Here is a 25,527-nt window from a genome sequence, read left to right on the forward strand (position 1 = left end):
ATAAAGTCTATTTGCAAAATGGGGATGTGCACTAGATAAGAAGGGGTTGTTTCTGCACTGAACTCAATTTAACAAGCTTATACAGACACACTAATGATGTATGAGACTTCTCTGACCACAAGAATGAGGTGCATCCAATTACACTGCTTCATTCAAGCATGTGTGCATTGCAGTTTCACAGTTTCAGAAGAAGACCGAGCACCAAATGGGGCACTAACCCCCATGAGTTCACCAATTCAAGGGGGTCACACATTTATTAAGAAGTAAATGTAATTTATGAAGCTTTCAGTACCCATTCCATTTCAGGATAAATCGCTGGCTTTTAAAGCAGACCAAGGCAGGCCAGCAGCACGGTTCAATTCCCGTAACAGCCTCCCCGAACAGGCGCCAGAATGTGGCGACTAGGGGCTTTTCACAGTAACTTCATTGAAGCCTACTTGTGACAATAAGCGATTTTCATTTCATTTCATTTCATTCATTTTTTCATTTCATTTTCAGGATACTCGTTTCTGCTCACAACTTCACATTTGTGCGTGTTAAGTTCTGAATATAATAAAGTACTGACTGTCAGCTTTTGTGTTTACAATGCTGAGTCTGGCTCTGTGAGCATAATAGACCTGCTTCAATTCATTGCTGGCTTAAGTGAACTGGGTTGAGAAGTGTAAATGTGAGACCCATTCTGTCGCAATGTTTAAAGTACCTGTATGAAACTCCTTCAGTGCTACTCAATCTGTATTATTGAAAGCAGACAGACCAAGTCAGAGAGGTTTTTGGTGCTGCATGGTCTGATCTAAAACAAACTAGTTCTGAAACAATCTCATAAACCTGAATTATACAGACAGTGGATTTGCGGCAACCTCCAACAGAATATGCCGTCAGTCCACTCAAATATTTTGTTCCCATATCCATATTTTTTAGTACGAAGTCTTACAACACCAGGTTAAAGTCCAACAGGTTTGTTTCGATGTCACTAGCTTTTGGAGCGCTGCTCCTTCACCTGAGGAAGGAGCAGCGCTCCGAAAGCTAGTGACATCGAAACAAACCTGTTGGACTTTAACCTGGTGTTGTAAGACTTCGTACTGTGCTCACCCCAGTCCAACGCCGTCATCTCCACATCATGTTTTGTAGGTTTTGGTATGGAATCCTGAATATGATCCCCAATGTACTGGTAAAATTCTGGAATCCCATGTAATTTTTTTCTTTATGGTAACCAAAGGAAGTTCTTTTACTCATGGCCCAGCTGATGATCTTTTGTGGCCATTCCCTGGGATAAACTTTGTATTTCTTGGCTACATCAAGTATGACATCACCCCATGCATGAGTATCACAAAAAAGCCTTGCCCAGGTCCCTCTTCCAAATATGGATGAGATTGGCAATTCATGCCCTCCAGGGATGCCTTAACTGCTTCCACATTTTTCATTCTATAGCTTTTAAATAGCTGCATTCATGAATGTATGTTGGATAGATGTAACAATTTAAGATTGATTTAATTGCTAAAATTTGACTCGGAGAAGGATATTTTTAAATTTTTCTATGTAAAATCAATCCTGAAAATATTGCTCATCCCTCATTGTATTACAATGTATTTGTCACCTACCCCTGCGCTCATAATTGCCTCTTTAAGGCCATTTGGTGATGCACGTTGGGCTGTACTTTGACAGAGGCATGGAGACTTTGGGGACCGTCAAAATGGCGGTTGGAACCCATATCCAAGTCCCAATTCTATTTCTGGCATCCTATTTTCACTGGGACGGGGTTGGCGGGAGAACATGCAGAATGTGACACCCACACCTCGAAATCCTGAACTCGGCAGGACAATTTGAACCTGGTGTCAAGTTCAACAGGCCACATTTTGCTGGGGTGACAGCTTTCCCCTGCAGTGTGGGAGCGATGAATCTTTAGAGAAGTCATAATGCTCTACAGATATGATCTGCACAACTGTTAAGTTATTTAAATGCCAGCCTTTTTAACATTTTAAAACAAATTGTCTGCCTGTATCTGAGAATTGAAAACAAATCTGGTCTAGTAGTTTCAATAGCTGTTTGCTGACAACCCTAAGTGCTACCATTATAGCATTTTTAATGATTTGCTCCTTTCCACATCCTATCATTTTCACAGAGAGAGTTTGTAAGTTCACTGATTGATAGCTAAAAGAGGTTAGAAAATGATTAGATGTCTGATTTGGATATTTGTTTTGCTTTAGGATTAAGTACTTGAGGAAATTTAAATGTTTTACATGTGCTTTCATGAATGGCACTTTCAAAATATAGTGAACTCTGTAATAGATATTTAGAATTTTATTTCATCTCGGCATGGTTCCTGAGGTCTGCCCTTTTGGATACGGGTGAGTTGGCCTGGTTTGGCACAAATTTGGCAAGGGGCTATAAACCGGCCATGGGGATGGGTGGAGGGGGTCATGTGTCGGCACTGTTGGCATAGGGGCTGTAAGGGGCCATGAGGCAGGACAGGACATGAAGGTTATGAGGGGCCTTGGGTGTTGGGGGACATGAGTTGGGGTATGAGGGAAAATTGGGAATGAATGAGAGGTAAGGTCTACAGGATCTACAGTTTAAGTAAAATACTGTCCAGAGAACTGAGGCGGGCTTTTTAAACAGCCTGCCTTGGCACTTGGCAGGTCCTACAGCCATCACAAATCTGCAGTCCAGAGGCAGCGGACCCAACTGTATTATACACCTGCCATTCAGAGCACTTCTAGCCGAGGGTGGGTGTGGTGAGCCTGGAAATTTCATGACTCCTGTTAGCCAACTTGGGAGTGAAAATCCAGATGTTTATCCATGACTGAAATGACCAATATTTGCTATATCAATCGGGATGCATGAATGATTTGGGTTCCTTGCCCCGCTCTATCTTTTTCATACAATCTGTGAAGAGCATTTGACTTCTGTCTGTATTTTCCCCCAGTGACATGGCCAAGGTTGATAAGTTGGTGTTTCTAATTACAGTACAAGCATGCACCATGTCTGGCCCTTGCAACAATATTTAGGTTGGTCACTGGCTCATCGGGTAACAGAAATGTGAGCTGTAGATTTTTCTGTGATGTATTGTTGCAAAAGATGTGAGTTTTTCGTCCACCCCAAATCAAATTCCTTGATTTATTTGTGGAACCTATCTAATTGTTTTGAAAATTAAATGTAGTTGCAGAAGATGTTTCTGTACCAAAACATCTCTGCTGTTCACATTCTGGCACCTATGGTACTTGAAGACACCTGACCACTCCACTTAGTTTCCTGTCAGAGGAACTGTTTCATGTTACATTTAATAGGAAAAGAATGAAAATCTGCTGGGCTGATATTTAAAATGTCACACTCTTCTAATGATTCACATGAGTCATATCTTTAGGTTGCTGAGAGCGACGACATGCCTAATATGTGATACGTTGCAAACTGCTACTTCCATTGTCACGCAAAAATGTTGCAACTTAAAAAAAAAAAATCAGTTGCATTTCTCTGGAATAATTTCAACCTTTTGATGAGTCTTATATCTGGTCATTTTCTTGAACTGACCCCCCTTGTCCATAAGCTTATTTCTTGCAATTCAGGTGCCAAAGAGAAGTTCCACACATCCATGCCCTTTCTTTCACTATGCAATTGTCTCTGTAAATGTTCCTTCAGGAGGTTCTATCTGGATAGCCATATTTTGTGAAACTTTCATTCCTCAAGAAGAGAGCAGCTTCCCAAAGTAGGTATACAGGGATCACACAGCCCTTAGTAACAATCAAGATAACGGGTTTTGATGGATAGAGAATTGAAGAAGAAATAAAGATAGAGGGTGGGATTTTCTGGCCCCAGCCATCGATGGGATCTCCCAGTCCCATTGAAGTCAATGCACCTTTGGCCGGCTCGCTGCACCCACTCAAGGAAATTTAAATGAAATGGGGAAAAGTGTGTTTATGATGAATGTTGGGTTCAGAATTCAGTAGAGAACCAAACTAAATATAGAGAATGCAAGAGAAAACTGAAAAGGGAAATCCAAGGGGCAAATTGAGTGCATGAGAATAGATGTTTCGGTAACCCTTTTAGAATCCAAAAGTATTTTAAACACACATCTGGGAGAAATTTAATTGCCACTTGAAAAACATTAGCTAATAAATGAAAGCCGGCATGCATATTGTAAAGGAAATTGTGTTTGATAATCTTATGGAACTCTTAGAAATAATGGGAAGGATTGATTAAGATATTGTGGTTGGTCTGTATATGGATTTTCAAAAGGCACTTTCTGAAGTATGACATAATAGACTTGTTGGCAAGATAGAAGCCAATGACATTTAAGAGGTAGTAGTTGTGTGGATACATAATCATCTCAGAAACAGAGCAGAATGTACTGGTGAAGATTTTTCTGACTGGAGAGACGTGTGCAGCAGTGTTCTCCAGGAGTTATTGAAATCACTGCTCTTTTTGATATAAATGATTGGAACTTTGGTCCTAATTTCAATCCTTGCAGGCAACACGAAACTGAAGGGGATAGTGACTGACTTCAGGAGAACATAGACTGAAAAAGTGGGCAGATGCATGATAGATTAAATTTAATGCAGATGAATGTGGAACCCTAACAAAATTGAAGGCGATTGGAATCGGGGAAACGCTTGAATGGTTGCAGGCATGCCTAGCACAATGAAGATAATTGTGGTTGTTAAACAATCAACTCAGTACCAGGATATTGCTGCAGGAATCCCTCAGTCCTAGGCCCCAGCCGCTTCATCAATCACCTTCCCACCATCATAAAGTCAGAATTGGAGATGTCCTCTGCTTGTTGCACTCTGTTCAGCATCTTTTGCGACTCCTCAGATACTGAAGCAGTCCATGTCCGTATGCAACAGGACCTGGATGGCATTCAGGCTTGGGCAAGTAACATTAATGCCACACAAGTGCCAGGCAATGACCATCTCCAACAATACAGAATCTAACCACCCTCGACATTCAATAGGGTTGCCATCGCTGAATCTTCTACAATCAACATCTTGGGGGATTATCATTCACCAAAATCTGAATTGGACCAGCCATACAAATAATGTGGTTACAAAGTGAGTCAGAGGCTGGAAATTATGATTTAACTCACCTCCTGACTCTCCAAAGCCTGTCCACATCGACAAGGTACAAGTCAGGAGTGTGATGGAATACTCTACTTGCCTGGTTGAGTGCAGCTCCTACAATGCTCAGGAAACTTGACACCATTCAGGACTAAGCAGCTGGCTTGCTTGGCATCCCATCCACAAGTATTTACAATATGCAAGATGCACTGCAGAAACTCACCAAGCCTCCTTCAACAGCACCTTCCAAATCCATGACCTCTCCCCCACAAAGATGCACACCATCCTGACTTTGGGACTCTATTGCTGTTCCTTCACTGTCGCTGGGGTCAGAATCCTAGAACACCCTTTATTTATTTTTTAAAAAAATTTAGAGTACCCATTTTTTTACCAATTAAGGGGCAATTTAGCGTGGCCAATCCACCTAGCTTGCACATCTTTGGGTTGTGGGGGCGAAACCCACGCAAACTCGGGGAGAATGTGCAAACTCCGCACGGACAGTGACCCAGAGCAGGGATCAAATTTGGGACCTCAGTGCCATGAGGCAGCGGTGCTACCCACTGTGCCACTGTGCTGCCTGTGAGAATACCCTTTATAACCGCTTTGAGATGTACCTACACTAGATAGACTGTAGCAGTTCAAGAAGTGGCCCACCAATATCTTCTCAAGGACGATTAGGGATGCCGATGATACCAAACTTTGGTTGTATGGTGAACTGATAAGCTAACAGAATGGGCAGACAAGTGGCAGATAGGATTTAATAGAGACGTTTTACATTTTGATTAAAGGGATGGGAGGCAATATATTTTTAATGACAGATTCTAAAGTGTGGCCTCGCTACTGATGCCCACATCCGATGAAATAATTAAAAAAAGTAATTCAATTTGATAGGAAGAATGATACAATTTTAAAGGTGGTGCAAGAACAGGTAGATCTATAAGCATCAGTACACCAGTTGTTGAAGTTGGCATTGCAATTGGTGAATATGGTCATAGTCTTTACAGCATAGAATGCTATTCAGCCCATCGAGTCTATGTTGTCTCTCTGTAGAGCAGTCCAGTCAGTCCCATTGTCCCATAACCCTTCAAGTTTACTTCCCTCAAGTGTCCTTTGAAATTTCAATTTTCCTTTGAAATCATTGATTTGCTTTGCTTCCACCACCCAGTAGGCAGCGGGTCCCAGGTCATTTACCACACACTGCTTAAAAATGTTCTTCCTCCCAACTTCCCAGCAATTTTTGTCCAAACCCCAAAATGTGTATCTCTCGTCCTTGTATCACCAACTAATGAGAACAACCTTTTTCTTTGTCTACCTTTATCCAACCCTGTTATAATCTTGGACATCTCTATAAGATCGTCTCTTTTTTTGCTTCAAGGAGAAACCCCCCCAGTTTCGCCAACCTAACCTTGTAGCTAAATCCCTTCATAGAATCGTAGAATTTACAATGCAGAACAAGGCCATTCGGCCCATCGAGTCTGCACTGACCCTTGGAAAGAGCACCCTACCGAAGCCCACACCTCCACCCTATCCCCATAACCCAGTAATCCCACCTAACCTTTTGGACCCTAAGGACAACTTAGCATGGCCAATCCACCTAACCTGCATGTCTTTGGACTGTGGGAGGAAACCGGAGCACCCGGAGGAAACCCACGCACACAAGGGCAGAACGTGCAGACTCCACACAGACAGTGACCCAAGCCGGGAATCGAACCTGGGACCCTGGAGCTGTGAAGCAACTGCGTTAACCACTGTGCTACCGTGCACCCCTTTCATTCCTGAAATCATTATGGTAAACCTGATTTCCCTCTCCCCCTTCCGAATTATACAAGCTTTCTAAAGTGTGGTGACAGATCTGGGTGCAATATGCCAGTTGTGGCCTAACCAGAGCGTTATAAAGGTTTAGCAGAATGTTCCTTCTTTTCTACTCTATACCTCTATTTACAAAGCCCCAAACCCGATATGTTTTGCAAACTGCTCTCTCAATATGTCCAATATGTCTGACCACCTTTAAAAGTCTATGCACATGAAACCTAGAAATACCTTTGCCTCATGCACTCTTTAGAACTGTACCATTATATTGCCCCTCTCTGTCCCTTCTGCCAAAATGCATAATCTCTCACTTCATTATTAAATTCTATTTGCCAGTCGTCTACCCATTCTGTTAGCTTCACTATGTCCTGTTAATTTGTATCCTCTTGCTACACACCCAAGTTTGATATCATTGGCAAGTTAAAATTTTTCATTTTTATTTGAAATATACAACAGGCAAGCAAATCTTAGCACTGACCCTTAAGGAAGATGACTGTCTACCATCCTCCAGTCTGAAAAACAACCATTTATCATGACTCATTGTTTGTGTCCTTAGCCAATTTTCTATCCAGGCTGGCATTGACTCACCTATTCCATGAGCCTGAATTTTGTTAAACAGCCTTTTAGGTAGGACGTGGTCAAACACTTTCTTAAAATTGATACCGACAACAGTCACTACATTCCCTTCAATCAACAAAAAATTCAATTAGATTAATTAGATTAGTCAAGCATTGTCTGCATTTTACAAATCTGCTAGCTCTCCTTAATTGACTGTAATCTCTCAAAAGTGTCTCTTAATCTTTTCCCTGATTATTGTTCCTAAAACCGCTCATGTTAATCCGATCGGCTTCCTGTTATTAGGAGCGTCCTTCTGCCCTTTCTTGAACAAAGGACATTGCAAAAGGAGAAGACTGTTTTATAAAGGCATATGGGATAATTGAGTTCATAATTGGAGGCATAAGAGCAAAATGGAATCATAGATCATAGAATTTACAGTGCAGAAGGAGGCCATTCGGCCCATCGAGTCTGCACCGGCTCTTGGAAAGAGCACCCTACCCAAGCCCACACTCCACCCTATCCCCATAACCCAGTAACCCCACCCAACCGAATCATCGAATGAGAGTGCAGAGGGAGACCATTTGGCCCTGGCACCAGCAAGGAACCACGGCGAAGAATCACTGAAACGACTACACGATGAAATTAATAAGTTCCAACCAACCATCAGACTCACCATGGACTACTCTCCAAAATCAGTTGCATTCTTGGACACACTCCGTCTCCATCAAGGACGGTCACCTCAGCACTTCGCTTTACCGCAAACCCACGGATAACCTCATGATGCTCCACTTCTCCAGCTTCCACCCTAAACACATTAAAGAAGCCATCCCCTATGGACAAGCGCTCCGTACACACAGGATCTGCTCAGACGAGGAGGAGCGTAACAGACATCTACAGACGTTGAAAGATGCCCTCGTACGAACGGGATATGGCACTCGACTCATCGAGCGACAGTTCCAACGCGCCACAGCGAAAAACCGCACCGACCTCCTCAGAAGACAAACATGGGACACAACCGACAGAATACCCTTCGTCGTCCAGTACTTCCCCGGAGCGGAGAAACTACGTCATCTTCTTCACAGCCTTCAACACGTCATTGATGACGATGAACATCTTGCCAAGGTCATCCCCACACGCCCACTACTTGCCTTCAAACAACCGCGCAATCTCAAACGAACCATTGTTTGCAGCAAATTACCCAGTCTTCAGAACAGTGACCACGACACCACACAACCCTGCCATGGCAATCTCTGCAAGACGTGCCAGATCATCGACATGGATACCACTATTACACGTGAGAACACCACCCACCAGGTACGTGGTACATACTCGTGCGACTCGGCCAACGTTGTCTACCATACGCTGCAGGAAAGGATGTCCCGAAGCGTGGTACATTGGCGAGACCATGCAGACGCTGCGACAACGAATGAACGGACATCGCGCAACAATCACCAGGCAGGAATGTTCCCTTCCAGTCGGGGAACACTTCAGCAGTCAAGGGCATTCAGCCTCTGATCTCCGGGTAAGCGTTCTCCAAGGCGGCCTTCAGGACGCGCGACAACGCAGAATCGCCGAGCAGAAACTTATAGCCAAGTTCCGCACACATGAGTGCGGCCTCAACCAGGACCTGGGATTCATGTCGCATTACATTCATCCCCCACCATCTGGCCTGCAAAATCCTACCAACTGTCCTGGCTTGATACAATTCACACCTCTTTAACCTGGGGTTACCCCATCTCTGGATCTGTAAAGATTTAATCACCTGCTAATGGTTGCATTCCTAGCATTGTTTGGCATCTTTGAATTTGTCCATATATGTGTTTCTGGAACATACCTCTTCATTCACCTGAGGAAGGAGCAGCGCTCTGAAAGCTAGTGACATCGAAACAAACCTGTTGGACTTTAACCTGGTGTTGTAAGACTTTGTACTGTGCTCACCCCAGTCCAACGCCGGCATCTCCACATCATGGCTACCATCGACACCGCAAACTGCCGGCTCAAAGTGGAGAGGATCTCCAGGAAGATCGCGCATATAGACACTGACATTAAGTTTCTACAAAGATGCAAGAAAGCAGACAAGATCCCGAAAGGGCTACAGATCACAAACCCACTCAAGTCGACCTACAACACAGACTACGCTGAGAGACTCTGTAGTCGCACCTCTCTCACACTCCTCAACCACCTCGTCCGCCAGCTCTACAGCAGACGACGCAACCTGGAAACCAAGATAGAGGCCATATTCTCAACTTGCGCTCAGGATGCAGCAGACCAGCTGCGGAACACCGCCAAACAGATGAGACAACAATACTATGCCACCTATATGCACATCAAGAACAGAAAGCTTGAGAAACTTGGCATCACCACCAGCAGCAACCAAGCCACCCCCGGTGTCACAGTAGAAAACAATACAGGGAAATCTATTGTCAACTTGTCAGACTACACCCTTCAACCAGACGAAATCGAAGTCCTCAGCAGAGGGCTCAATTTCTGCACCACCACCAAAATGGACCCCATCAGTCTCGCGGCAGACACGGAGGAATTCATCAGGCGAATGAGGCTCCGGGAATTCTTCCACAGACCCCAAGAGGCCAACAGCGAACTCAAGCAGACTATCAATGAACCGGAACAGCAGACCGAGAGACCTGCGGTGCGGCAACCGAAGAGGAAAGAGTCGAATTGGACCCCTCCAGAAGGCCGCTGCCTTAGACTCGACATGTATGCTCAAGCCGTCAGGAGTCGCGTCAATGCCAGATTCATCAGTCGCATTCACAAGACAGCCCCGAACGTCACCCAAGCACAACGCAATGCCATCCGCGCTCTCAAGACCAACCGCAGCATCGTCATCAAACCAGCAGACAAAGGGGGGGGCCACTGTCGTACTGAACAGAACGGACTACTGCAAAGAAGTATACCGACAACTGAACAACCAAGAACACTACAGACAGTTACCCGCAGATCCGACCAAGGAACACATCCGCCAACTTAACAGACTGATCAAGACCTTGGATCCAGATCTTCAGAGCACCCTACGTGCTCTCATCCCACGTACTCCCCGCATTGGAGATCTCTACTGCCTCCCGAAAATACACAAGGCCAACACACCAGGCCGCCCTATCGTTTCAGGCAATGGGACCCTGTGTGAGAACCTCTCTGGCTACATCGAGGGCATCTTGAAACCCATCGTACAAGGTACACCCAGCTTCTGTCGCGACACGACGGACTTCCTACAGAAACTCAGCACCCATGGACCAGTTGAACCAGGAACATTCCTCGTCACAATGGACGTCTCGGCACTCTACACCAGCATCCCCCATGACGACGGCATTGCTGCAACAGCCTCAGTACTCAACACCGACAACTGCCAATCTCCAGACGCAATTCTGCAACTCATCCGCTTCATTCTGGATCACAACATCTTCACCTTCGACAACAAGTTCTTCATCCAGACGCACGGAACAGCCATGGGGACCAAATTCGCACCCCAATACGCCAACATCTTCATGCACAAGTTTGAACAGGACCTACTCACCGCACAGGACCTTCAACCGACGTTATACACCAGATACATCGATGACATTTTTTTCCTTTGGACCCACGGCGAAGAATCACTGAAACAACTACACAATGACATTAATAAGTTCCATCCAACCATCAGACTCACCATGGACTACTCTCCAAAATCAGTTGCATTCTTGGACACACTCGTCTCCATTAAGGACGGCCACCTCAGCACTTCGCTTTACCGCAAACCCACGGATAACCTCATGATGCTCCACTTCTCCAGCTTCCACCCTAAACACATTAAAGAAGCCATCCCCTATGGACAAGCGCTCCGTATACACAGGATCTGCTCAGACGAGGAGGAGCGTAACAGACATCTACAGACGTTGAAAGATGCCCTCGTACGAACGGGATATGGCACTCGACTCATCGAGCGACAGTTCCAACGCGCCACAGCGAAAAACCGCACTGACCTCCTCAGAAGATAAACATGGGGCACAACCGACAGAATACCCTTCGTCGTCCAGTACTTCCCCGGAGCGGAGAAACTACGTCATCTTCTTCACAGCCTTCAACACGTCATTGATGACGATGAACATCTTGCCAAGGTCATCCCCACATGCCCACTACTTGCCTTCAACAACCGTGCAACCTCAAACGAACCATTGTTTGCAGCAAATTACCCAGTCTTCAGAACAGTGACCACAACACCACACAACCCTGCCATGGCAATCTCTGCAAGACGTGCCAGATCATAGACATGGATACCACTATTACACGTGAGAACACCACCCACCAGGTACGCGGTACATACTCGTGCGACTCGGCCAACGTTGTCTACCATACACTGCAGGAAAGGATGTCCCGAAGCGTGGTACATTGGCGAGACCATGCAGACGCTGCGACAACGAATGAACGGACATCGCGCAACAATCACCAGGCAGGAATGTTCCCTTCCAGGCGGGGAACACTTCAGCAGTCAAGGGCATTCAGCCTCTGATCTCCGGGTAAGCGTTCTCCAAGGCGGCCTTCAGAACACGCGACAACGCAGAATCGCCGAGCAGAAACTTATAGCCAAGTTCCGCACACATGAGTGCGGCCTCAACCAGGACCTGGGATTCATGTCGCATTACATTCATCCCCCACCATCTGGCCTGCAAAATCCTACCAACTGTCCTGGCTTGATATAATTCACACCTCTTTAACATGGGATTACCCCATCTCTGGATCTGTAAAGATTTAATCACCTGCTAATGGTCACATTCCTAGCATTGTTTGGCATCTTTGAATTTGTCTATATATATGTTTCTGGAACATACCTCTTCATTCACCTGAGGAAGGAACAGCGCTCTGAAAGCTAGTGACATCGAAACAAACCTGTTGGACTTTAACCTGGTGTTGTAAGACTTCGTACTGTGCTCACCTCAGTCCAACGCCGGCATCGCCACATCACCAGCAAGGAAGTTATGCTAATCATTTCAAAAGGGTCAGGCCTCAGCTGCAGTGTTGTGCCCGATGTTGTGCCCACATGAGGAAGGGTATCAAGAACTTGGAAAGGGTGCAGAAGATATTTACTGCAATATTGTCAAGGATAAAAGATTTCAGTTACGTAAAGAGATTAGAGAAACTCGAGTTTGTTTTAAATGTTAGGGGAAAGTTTTAAAGGGAAGGCTTTGATGCAGTAAATTAGGAAAGACAATTTCCTGTGGAAGAAGAATTGGTAACAGAGTGCATGGATTTAAGATGATTGTCGAAAGAACTAGGAGTGATGTGAGGAAACATTTTTTTATACAGCAAGTTATTGTGATCTGGAATTCACGACTTTAAGGGAGGTAGAAGCCGATCCATTAGCAACTTTCAAAAGGGATTTGGGAAAGCACTTAATGGTGGAAATATTTCCACTTTATGTGGACAGGTGGTAGGTCTAACTGGATAGCTCTTTCAAAGAGGCAGCACAGACACAATAGGCTGAATGGCCTTCTGTTGTACTATGTCTATGTGCTATTCTAGGGTGCTGTCAGTGTAACTGCAAAGTGGTTGTAAAGAGGCATGCAAGAGCAGGTAGGAATGTACCATCTAGTATGATGAAATGTCGGTCCTCTGAGTTTGATCTCACAGTAGATGGGTGGTTGAACCTGTATAATCATTACATAGCATTCATCGGGGCTCAATGTCCAGAATTGCCACCCAGAATCACAGTCCGAACATAGGAATTAAAATGAGGACAAAGCAGGTGTTCATGGCGAGCCAGAATATTTGTTTCTAGTATTATTTGAGAGTTGGTGATTATATGTGTTGCTCAGTTCCTCTGATGAGAAAACAACATTGACTAATTAACTCTTAAAAATATTTTACTAAATCAACAGTACGTGGAAATGGAACAAATCAGTGGACAATTCTGAATTAACATTCATTATCTGTTGACCTGCGATGGAAAGCTATAAAGGGCACTGTCTATTTATGTTATTATAATTGTTTTCCCCCCAAAATTTATCATGTCCAGAAAGTTAAATTAAAAATTGTGGTGTATTGCATCATTAAGCAGAATATTTTCTATCTAATATTGCAGGGAAGTTGTGTGACAGTGGTCCAAAAATATATCTGGTTGTATCAGTGTTAAAAAGTAAATTCCTCATCTGCATCATGTGAAGCCCTTCAGTTTAGTTGCACAGTTTATAAATTGAAAATTAGTCTAATTGTATGGACTTGTAACCAAAACAAAGTACTGGACACATTTAACAGGTTAGGCAGAAGAGCCAAAGTTGATGATCATCGCAAGGTCTAAAATCACTGATCTGAAATATTAGCTTGAATGTTTGCTCCCAAGGTGGGTAGCGCAAGTCAGGAAATTTCTTGGCTCATTGCACCCACCTTGAAAGAAACTCAATTTTTCTCCCATTTTTCCTCTTTCCCACACTCTCTCCAACCCCCACGATGGCAGAACCTTCACGCAATTGAAGCAGGGTGGAATCTGCTACTCACCCTTAGGAAACGGTGGGCTGTTTCAGAGGCTGCTTTGGTTCTCTGGGAACTTTTCTTAGTTTCATTAAATTTTAGGCCCTCTAGCTATCGCGCCTTCCCACTCCCCATGCTCCAACCAAGCCAGTCCATGCCATCACCCATCCCAATGGCCTCACCCATCTCAATGGTCCCTCTTTCCCTCCATGTGAACTCGTGCCTCCACACTTCACTCTTATACCCTCCATGCCAACTATCTCCCCTGGGCAGACCTCCGGAGCCACGTCAAGATGAAAAAACCAAAATTTCTAAATATCTGTTGTGGCCTTTACTAGTAAAATTCATTCACATTCATGAAAGCCCATTTAAAACATTTAAATTTCCTCAAATGCTTAATCCATTTAAAAGGAAATGGATTCATGCACTACCTCAAAGACAGCTCTTTAGAGTTGTCACTCAAATTGTGAACTTGTGATTCCCTACTATGAAGATAATAGATTGTGGAAAGCAGCCAAGCATTAATAACATGATGATAATGAGGTAATGCTAAAAAACAGCTATTGTAACTGCAAGACCAAATTTATTTTCTACTCTTAGACGCAGGCAGCTAGGGGTGGAGATTTAAATAACTTAACAGCTGAGTATATTTTAACCTCTCACTGACACAGGCAGGCTGATCTTTTTATTTTTGAAGGGCTAGGAATTTAAACAAATTATAGCTGGACGCTCGACAGACCTTATTCACCCTTTCAAGAGCTTTTACGATCATACTAATAGTTCATGGCTGGGATTCTCCGAGCCCGCGCCGGGTCGGCGAATCACCCGGAGGGGGGGGGGGGGCGAGAATCCCGACACACCGCTCCGACGCCCGGCCGCCAGTTTCCCGGCGACCGGAGAATTGGCGCCAATCGTGCCTGCGCAGTCGCTGCGGTGCCAGTCGGGAGCTGTTCAAAGCGGAGATTCTCCACGCTCATCGGGCTGAGTGCCCACCGAGTTCCGCCAAGTCCCGCCGGCGTGATTTACATATGGTCCCACCCAGTGGGAACTCGGCGTTCTGGCTGCGGGCGTGCCGTCCTGATGAGGGGGGGGGGGGGCTGGGGAATCTGACTCCGGGAGGGGGCCTCCACGGTGGCCAGGCCCGCGATTGGGGGCTACCGATCGGCGGGCGTGCTCATTCCAGGGGAGGCCTATGTTCCTCTGCGCCGGGCCCCTGTGCGGCTCTGCCATATTATCCGGGGGCCAGCACGGAGATGGCAACCACACGCATGCGGCAGTGCGGAAATAAGTCGATGCTTATTATTTACACGCACAGTTAAATATACTCATGCACAAAACTCTACAGACTAAACTATCACTACTGCTAAAGCCTATACTTAGCTTCAGGCGCCCACTCAGTCAGAGGAATAATGGCCCGTTGTTCGGTTCTGAGGCTGCTGGGGTCGAACTGATAAAGGGGAACAGCTAAGGTCATCTGTCTGATCGCGTGCGTTGACCTTGGACTTACTTGCTTCTGGCGCAGCTGGTGGGCAGGTCTCTCCTCGGTGTGAGCCGGTTCCAAGAGAACGATTCTCTCTTGGGAGCTCCTTCTTATACCCAAAGGGGCTTCGCGCTCTTTTGGGCGGGCCTTCAACTTGGCCCCAATCAATTGGGCCGTTTCTTGATCATTCCTATTGATTTCATCCAATAAAGGGGTGGGTGCCCTGATGGCTGGGCGTGTCCTAGGTGGCCGTTGGCCTGCTTTGTTTCGGTCTCCTCTGGCGCTGGGGTGTCTGCCTTAGTATCGGTTACTCAAATGTTACTCTTTTGTTCCCGGAGATGGGCCATTAGTATGCTAATGGGCCTACAGTTTTGGTCTTGTCTGGGAGCTGCGGCTCCAATATACAGACAAGCTCTGAACCTGCTTGTTTTCTCAGCATTGTCCATTTTCCCTGCAATCTTTGCAAAGTGTCCATTTTGTAATCGGGAAGTGGCCATCCCAGATGGCTTCAGGGGATCGGACATCTTGATCCAGGTCCCACCCGCCATTTAAAAAAATTCATGGAGTCAGGATCACTCTGCGTAAATCAAGGTCATTAACTCTGTTTCTCTCACCACACAGATTTTGCATGACATGCTGAGTAGTTTCAACATTTTCTGTTCTTTTTCATATTCCCAGCATTTGCAGCGTTTTTCTTTTGTATTTGTAATCCAGTTTAATTCAAAATATTTTACTTTAATCTAGCCTAAATTAAGAGCAGCATTGAATTTGCCAAGATTTTGGTTGACGATTCAGCAAGTAGGTGTATGCATATTGGATGGAATGTTAGCATTCATGTTGAGAGGGCTAGAATACAAGAGCAGGGACGTACTTCTGAGGCTGTATAAGGCTCTGGTCAGACTCCATTTGGAGTATTGTGAACAGTTTTGGGCCCTGTGCTGGCCTTGGAAAGGGTCCAGAGGAGGTTCACAAGTATGATCCCTGGAATGAAGAGCTTGTCCTATGAGGAACGGTTGAGGACTCTGAGTCTGTATCGTTGGAGTTTAGAAGGATGATGGGACATCTTATTGAAACTTACAGAATACTGCGAGGCCTGGATAGAGTGGAGGTGGAGAGGATCTTTCCACTTGTCGGAAAAACTAGAACCAGAGGGCACAATCTCAGACTAAAGGGATTGTCCTTTAAAACAGAGATGAGGAAAGATTTCTTCAGCCAGAGGGTGAGAAATCTGTGGAACTCTTTGCCGCAGAAGGTTGTGGAGGCCAAATCACTGATTATCTTTGAGAGAGATAGATTCTTGATTAATATGGGGATCAGGGGTTATGGGGAAAAGGTAGGAGAATGGGGGATGAGAAAAATATCATCCATGATTGAATGGCGGAGCAGACTGGATGGGCCGAATGGCCTAATTCTGCTATTATGTCTTATGGTCTTCTGGAATGATGGGTAGGGGCTAATCTGCACCCCAGAAATTTAACCATTCATTGGGCTCCTAGAAATCACACAAGTGGCAGTATGCCTCGTGCCATTTTGACGAAGGTGAAAAAAATCAGCTTGAAGTATCCTTGCTTGGATCAGGTATTATACTTTTTCATATACAAATAAGGAGCCATGCATCTATCTGAGGCACACTCCTCGATTAGTTTCCTCTGAGGCCAGCCAGATTTGCAGGCCGTAAGATGAAAATCCAAGGTAAGTTTTAAAATGTATATTTAGCTGAATGTAAGCCAGAAGGAGCAGCTATCAAAGTAAATAATAAGTCTGATTTTGTGGATTATGTCATTTTAAAATGTTTAACATTACATATTTTGGGCATTAGAAATTCCTCCACTTGAGGCAGAAAGTGTTTGAGCAAATTGTGGGAGCCAATTGAGACAGTCCCTCAGTGATATGGATTACTTTTTCTTTCAACAGCAGTTACTTTTTAAAGCAATGCTGCTCAGCACTAAAAGTGAATATATTAAAATATCCTTGCACTTTTTGTTTCTTTCAGATCCAACTTGAAGCAATAGCAGCTAAATATATAATGCTTGTGCGTGAACAAACCGGTCAGGATATGTTACAAATGTCTGAGAGACATCCATCTGCCACAGCTTGCAGACTGTATTCTGAAGAGCAGAATTCCAGAAGCCCTCCTACAGAGACCATGGATGGACAAGGTATAAAATCTAATTGCCACATATGATTATCAGATGTTAGCACTGCTGCCTCACAGCATCAGAGACCCGGGTTCAATTCCGGCCTTGGGTGACTGTCTGTGTGGAGTTTGCACGTTCTTCTGGTGTCTGCGTGCGTTTCCTCTGGGTGCTTTGGTTCCCCCCCACAGACCAAAGATGTGCAGGTTAGGTGGATAGGCAATGCTAAATTGTCCCTTAGTGTCCAAAAGTTAGCTGGGGTTGGGATTACAGAGATAGGGTGGGGCAGTGGGCCGAGGTAGGATACTCTTTCAGAGGGTCGGCATCGACTTGATGGGGTGAATGGCCTCCTTCTGCACTGTAGGGATTCTATGTAATGAATATGTAATAATTCAAGGAGGCGCAGGCTAAAAGGCAAAGCAAGTTTATTCTCCAAAACAACTAAAGCCACGGGTCTTGACGGAGTCCTTGGTCGTACACTCAGATCCTGCGCGGAACAATTTGCAGGTGTTTTTGGGGACATCTTCAACCTCTCCCTACTCTGTCCCGAGGTTCCTACCTGCTTCAAGAAGACCACCATCATACCGCTGCCATAGAAGAACCAAGCAACGTGCCGCAACGACTACCGTCCGGTGGCCTTGGCATCTATCACTATGAAGTGCTTCAAGAGGTTGGTCATGAGACACATCAACTCCATGCTCCCAAAATGTCTTGATCCACTGCAATCTGCATACTTCCACAACTAGTCCACAGCAGACGCCATCTCTCTGGCCCTCCGCTCATCCCTGGAGCATCTCAACAATAAGGACTCCAATGTTAGACTCCTATTCATTGACTACAGCTCTGCCTTCAACACCATAATCCCAGCCAAGCTCATATCAAAACTCCAAAGCCTAGGATTTGGCTCCTCCCTCTGCAACTGGATCCTCAACTTCCTGACCCATAGACCACAATCAGTAAAGATAAAAACAACACCTCGTCCACGACAGTCCTCCATACCGGGACCCCGCAAGGCTGCGTATTCAGCCCCTACTGCAGTCCCTATACTCACATGACTGTGTGGCAATACATGGCTCCAACTCCATCGACAGATTTGCTGATGACTCGACCATAGTGGGTCGGTTCTCGAACAAAGATGAGCCAGAGTACAGGAGGGAGATTGAGAACCTGGTGGTGTGGTGTAGCGACAACAATCTCGCCCTCAATGTCAGCAAAACTAAGGAGCTGGTTATTGACTTCAGGAAGCAAAGTATTGTACACACCACTGTCTGCATCAATGATGCTGAGGTGGAGATGGTTGACAGCTTCAGATTCCTAGGTGTGCATATCGCCAACAATCAGTCCTGATCCACCCACGTCAACGCTACGACCAAGAAAGCACTACGGTGCCAAACATCCTCAAGAAACGAAGGAAATTCGGCATGACCACATTGATTCTTACCAATTTTTACAGATGTACCATAGAAAGCATCCTATCGGGCTGCATCAGAGCCTGGTATGGCAACTGCTCGATCCAAGACCCTAAGAAACTACAGAGAGTCGTGGACACCACTCAGTCCATCACGTGAACCTGCCTCCCATCTATTGACTCTGTCTACACCGCCCGCTGCCTTAGGAAAGACAGCAGCATAATCAAAGACCCCTCCCACTCCGGTTATTCTCTATTCCATCCTCTTCCATCGGGGAGGAGATACAGAAGTCTGAGAACACACACTAACAGGTTCAAAAAGCAGCTTTTTCCCCGCTGTTACCAGACTCCTGAATGATCCTCTTATGGACTGAACTGATCTCTCCACACATCTTCTCTACTGAGTAGTACTGCACTCCGTAAGCTTCACCCGATGCCTGTGTCCATGTATTTACATTATGTATTTATCGTATGTCCTTTGTTTTTTCATGTATGGAATGATCGGTCTGGACTGTACGCAGAACAATACTTTTCACTGTACCTCGGTACACATGACATTAAATCAAATCAAATAAAGCTGCAGCCACAGCCGCAGTGTACAAACTAAATGTCCCAGCCCAGATTACCAGAAACTGGGTCTTGGGGTTGATATAAGGCCCCGCTGGTGAGCCGCCATTGGAGTTTTTCTATTGTTACATGAGAAGTTGTGGAGGCCATGCGATGCACTTCCGGCCATTTAGAATGGATGGTGACCATAATGAGAAACATTGATCCTAAGAACAGACCAGCGAAGTCTATGTGCACCCATACCCGTACTCTTCTTGGCAATTCCCATGAATGTAAGGAGGCTGAAGGTGGGAGTCTCTGGTTCTCCTGACACAAGGAACATTGCTTCACCAAGTCCTCGATATTTGCATCGAGCATCTTCATCTTGGATACTCCGCATGACCATAACTCCATCAGAATTGAGCGGCGACCTAGATGGAGGACAAATACCCGGGATCCCCACAGGATAGTACCATCTTCAACTTTTCCTGAGGAGGGGCTTCATGTCGTCCGTGAGTTATCCTCGCGGGCGATAACTCACCACTGACACTGAGGATCATATGGCGTAAGTTGGACAATGTGGGGTCCTTCTGAGTCTAAGCTCTGATTCGTTTCGCTGATGCTGGCACAACATTTTAAGTCATGGACACTTCTTCCAGCACCAGCAAACAGGCTAAGCTCATGGGCGGCGGGGTGGCAAATCAGAGCGTCCATGTTGGCAATACGTCATCCAGGGCCCAGCTCGAGGGACTACTCAAAAGCCACCAGTATTAATATCCAATGTTAGATCCGAGGCGATGGGGGAATTTTGCATTCTTTTCTTTGAAAAGGCTCAGCAAAGGCATGTTGTCTGTTATGATTACAAAATGTCGGCCGTTGGTATACTGAGGAACTTCTTCACACCAAAAACAACAGCCAACCCTACCGTTTCAATTTGTGAATAACGCCACTCAGTATCTGCCATCCCGGATGTGTATGTAATGGGCTTCTCAGTGCCATTGTCCCATTAGCGTAAGAGGACTGCACCCACTTCATATGGAGAGACATCACACATCAGTGTTCGTTCTTTTCTGAGGTCATAATGGGCCAGTATATTCAAGGATACCTATTGCTGTTTTACAGTCATGAAAGCTTCATCCTGCGATGCCTGCCATTACCACCGTTGATGCTTTTTCAGTAACACATGCAGGCGTGACAACAAAGTGGCCAGATTTGGGATGAATTTCCCACAGTAATTTATCAAGCCTTAAAAAAAGATTTAAACTCTTGTATTTTGCGGGGTTGCACCTCCTGATTGGCTCTGACTTTATCCTCCACAGGGTGCAGGTCCTTCTTACATATCCAGTACCTGAGATACTTGAGACGGACGCCTGCATTGTAAAATCACCTCATACCTCCTCTTAGTTTGCTAGGTGCTCTTGTTCAGTCCCCCGTGATTAATACATTGTCGTGATTTACTGCCACCCTTGGCAGCCCTTGGAGAATATTTTCCATGACATGCTAAAAGATGGTACGTGCTGACGAGTCTCCAAAGGGCAGGCGTGTGTGCATTCATACAGGCCCTTGATTATAACATACTTTCTGGATGTTTCATCTAGTTCGAGCTGGAGGTAGGCATGGCTCATATCCAGTTTTATGAAAGTTCCCCACCTGCCAATTTGGCATACAAATCCTCTATACATGGTATGGGGCATCAATCCAGTATGAGGCTTGGTTGATTGTAAGTTTGTAGTCATCGTGATGTCGGGCTTGAGGACCGTGAACTGTACTGGCCATATTATCCCTCGGCCTTCCAACAGCTCGATTTCCATCTCCAACTTTGCAAGCAAAGAGTATGGGACTGGCAGAGGCCTGAAATATTTTGGTAAGGTGCCAGGATCCACACTGACCTTGGCCCTCACTCACTCCTTTTATTTTACCAATACTTCAGGGCTTTTGTTAATTATCTGATACAATCCACCTGAGTGACACATTTACTGCTGATTCTGGCAGCCTTGCCTGGGTCATGCCCTTTGTCTGCACCTACACAACCCTACAGCTGAAAGGGATCCTCTGGGGAGGTTTCCTGGGTACTTATGCGGTTATCCAGCCGATTTTTGAAACGTCGGGATTTCCTTTCGGAATGTTGGGTTGATGGTGGGCGAGATATTTGGTGTCTTCCCTGGATACGCTGGCTTCTGAATGGGAGAGCCCCCCCCCACCAATAATTTTTTCTGTGTTGTAATGTTTTTAATCCCAAACCCTAGCCTATCATATAGCATCTCGGTTAGGGATGGGCAAAATTCACAGTACTCTGCCAACTTCCGCAATCTAGCAAGAAACGCTATAACAGGTTTCTTTGGAGTCCTCCCAGCTGTATTAAAACATTGAGGATTATGGATGACTTTTGGCCATAATGGTTTCTCACCAAGTCCACAAGCTCATAATAATCCTAAATGTTCAGGCCCCGCATGCTGTTAGGAGAATTACCTTTAGTGTTTCAATCCCTTCAATGCTGTTTGTGCGAGAAGAAAGTTTATACACATACTCTATGTTTGCATCTTATGGCTCAAGTTTTCCAAAGAAAGGCATTTCTGGGTTTGTTTTTATTTCTTTCTGGAGTTTTCTTAGGTTTAAAAAAGGCTGCTCAGAATCCCGTGCTTGACCCTCGTCGCCAATGTAATAGTTCCAGGGGGCGCTGACTAAAAGGCAATGCAGGTTTATTTTCCAACACAAAGTAAGCCGCAGCCGCGGCGTAGGAAACAAATGTCCCAGCCCAGGACTATTGGGAACTGCCTGTCTGAGGGTCAATATTTTGGGCCCCACTGATGAGCCCCTATTGGGCTGGCCTTCGTCCAACACGGGAACTCATATTCTATGAAGGCCTCAGTGAGATCAGTCACCAATTTCAGCTCTCCACCATCCCCAATGCCCCCATGGACTTCGAGGGTTTACAACATATTATACTGGTTAAAGTGAAACTGCACAGCAGTGAAGTGGAAAAATGATTACATTTATAGCACAGAACAAGAATCAAATGTATTTTGATTTTGCTCAGTAATCCACCATTTTATTCAAAAAGAATAACTAAGTTTAAAGATATGGCACAAAATATTGAAGCTGAAGTTCATTTTGTGTAGCATCAAACTTGAGTGGACCTGATCCTTGCCCAAGTTTAATCTCTGGTTTACGGTGTAAATGTGACTTACTTTGCTCCCTAATCCAAATTTATGGGATGTCTGCATTGTCTTAACGTGTATACATATCCTGTACCATCAACCTGTCTAACAGGAATCCTGTGGTCTCACAGCAGGCTTTCCTTTTCATTATTCGGTTTAGTGTGAATTCAACGTTAGGTACACTTTAAATAAAATAGAATAATTTCTCAGTGCAGAATAGCCAAACCATTTGCCAAGCGAGAAACAATCTCGATCATGAACAAAATTAGATACAGTTTGACAGGCTGTGCAATTGCACAAAGCATTAGAATTATTTTATGTAGAGGGGAAAGATAATAACAGGCCATCTTGCGCATGTTTCCAAGCTGGCATTTTGAAAATGAGAGAAGAAGAAGAAATGAAAGTTTATGAACCAATCATGTAGACACTCGGCCTTGTGAATGAAATAGTTGCAAATTTTTCGTAAAGTCAGAATACTGTCTACCGCTGTATTATTCAGGATTAGCTTAAACTAGAAACCACTTGGCTAGCCCACAAATTGACAGCTTCAGTGCATATTACGGAACCTGATAGCTTTCCACGGCTTCAACTCTTTAAATAAAACTACAGTTTAGATATGAGACAAGCATGATATTGACTACAGGAGGGAGGTAAATCACCTGGTTGTATGGTGTACCGAAAATAACCTCTCTCTAAATGTTGGAAAGACCAAGGAACTGATCATCGACTTCAGGAAGCGTAGCACGACACACACTCCTGTCTGCATCAATGGCTCCGAAGTGGAGATGGTCGATGGCTTTGAATTCCTGGGGGTCACCATCACCAACAGTCTGTCCTGATCCACTCCCGTTGATGCAACAGTCAAGAAAGCCAAACAACGTCTCTACTTCCTTTGGAAGCTAAAGAAATTTGGCATGTCTGCATCGACTCTCACAAATTTCTACACATGTGTGATAGAGAGCATCTTATCCGCCTGCATCACAGCCTGGTATGGCAACTGCTCAGTCCAAGATTGCAAGAAACTTCAGAGTGTGGTGAACTCGGCCCAGCGCATCACACAAGCTTGCCACCCCCACATTGATTCTGTATACACCTCCCGCTGCCTCAGGAAGGCAGACAGCATTATCAGAGACCCGTCCCACCCAGGCATTGCCTTCGTCCAGACCCTTCCATCAGGCAGAAGGTACAGAAGTCTGAAGACCCACACATCCAGGCATAGGAACAGTTTCTTCCCCACAGCTACAAGACTCCTCAACGACTCTGCCTCGGACTGATCTGTTCCCTATAAGAACACTATTCACGATGCCCTATGCTGCTCTTGCTCATGTATTTGCTTTGTTTGGCCCTTGTCCTGCACTGTAACCAATTGCTGTTTGTCGATCTACCAGTTGTCCATGTTCTATGTTGATTATCCTTTTGTCTACTATGTACGTACTGTGTACATTTCCTCGGCTGCAGGGAAATACTTTTCACTGTACTTCGGTACGTGTGATAATAAATCAAATCAATAAATCAATCAATAAAATCAATATTTCAGTCCCCGTGTCATCTCAGAATGGGTTGGCTGCTTGGTCTTGTGGATGACTAGCTCAGTTGTATATTCTGCTCCAAAACCTACCTGCTTCTACACGAGTCCTTTCTGGGCGTGCCCATTGTGTCCTTCTGCTCCATCTTGGATATCCCGGGCTGTGTTCGCAATGACACCCATTATTTTCTCTTCCAAAGCATCAATTCACCTCTTTTTGAAGAGATGAGTCTCATCTTTTCCTGGAAGCCATTTTATACACTTTGTTTTTTATCATTCTTACCTTACTTTCCTTTTCAGCATTCCTATCTCCAAAAGCAGACCAAGGCAGGCCAGCAGCACGGTTCGATTCCCGTAACAGCCTCCCCGAACAGGTGCCGGAATGTGGCGACTAGGGGCTTTTCACAGTAACTTCATTTGAAGTCTACTTGTGACAATAAGCGATTTTCATTTCATTTTTTCATTTCATGAGTCTCCAACTGCCAGTCTGTTCCGTGTCCAGAAAACTCACTCCCAGAGTTTCAGTTTTTAGTAGAGTGGATAGCAGCCCTGCCCGTCACGCAGTAGAACGGAGTTCAATTCCCCAACAGGAGCTTTATAGTTATCCACACGTTCCACTGGAAGTATTTTGGGCAGCACGGTAGCAAAGTGGTTAGCATTGTTGCTTCACAGCGCCAGGGACCCAGGTTCAATTCCCGGCTTGGGTCACTGATTATGCGGAGTCCGCACGTTCTCCCCGTGTCTGCGTGGGTTTCCTTTGGGTGCTCCGGTTTCCTCCCACAAGTCCTGAAATACGTGCTTGTTAGGTGAATTGGACATTCTGAATTCTCCCTATGTGTACCCGAACAGGCGCCGGAGTGTGGGGTCTAGGATTTTCACAGCAACTTCATTGCAGTGTTAATGTAAGCCTACTTGTGACACTAATAAAGATCATTCTTATTCTTCTTATTATTAAATGAACAAAGCCTTCCACATCCATGTCCTCATCTTGAATACATCTCTTGATATTCTAGTTCGCAGAAACTTGACTCATAGATGATGACTCCTTTCCTCTCACCACCAAAGTTGCATCCCTTGAATATTAGTCTATCATGTCCTTTGTGTAGTCCATCGTGGTTGCCAAATATCAATATAACTTTTTGTCCTATTCCTTCAAATCCTTTTCTTCTTTAAGCACTTGGCTAGAGCATCTGTGATCACCATCCTTATCTCCCTGCCCATTTCCAACCCACCTATCCTTAAGCCCCAGCTCCCTATCAAGACATTGTCTTGACCCTTGGCTGTCTTTGACCTCCTATAAGTTCATAACATATAGGAGTAGAAAGGGGCAGCAAGGTGGTGCAGTGGTTAGCACTGCTGCCTCACGGCGCCGAGGTCCCAGGTTTGATCCCTGCTCTGGGTCAC

At 45.2% G+C, this 25,527-nt stretch overlaps 1 protein-coding gene across 2 annotated transcripts in view; it reads left to right on the forward strand.

The window, feature by feature from the left end:
• Positions 1–25,527, forward strand: part of LOC140392772 (NGFI-A-binding protein 1-like) — a 175,182-nt gene that overhangs the window by 137,020 nt on the left and 12,635 nt on the right. For both annotated transcript variants that reach the window (XM_072478408.1, XM_072478400.1), the window contains exon 6: positions 17,345–17,510. In XM_072478408.1, the coding sequence (XP_072334509.1) occupies positions 17,345–17,510 (166 nt within the window). The remainder of the gene's footprint in view (positions 1–17,344; positions 17,511–25,527) is intronic.

This window comes from Scyliorhinus torazame, chromosome 2 (assembly GCF_047496885.1).
Source record: "Scyliorhinus torazame isolate Kashiwa2021f chromosome 2, sScyTor2.1, whole genome shotgun sequence".
Classification (NCBI taxonomy): domain Eukaryota; kingdom Metazoa; phylum Chordata; class Chondrichthyes; order Carcharhiniformes; family Scyliorhinidae; genus Scyliorhinus; species Scyliorhinus torazame.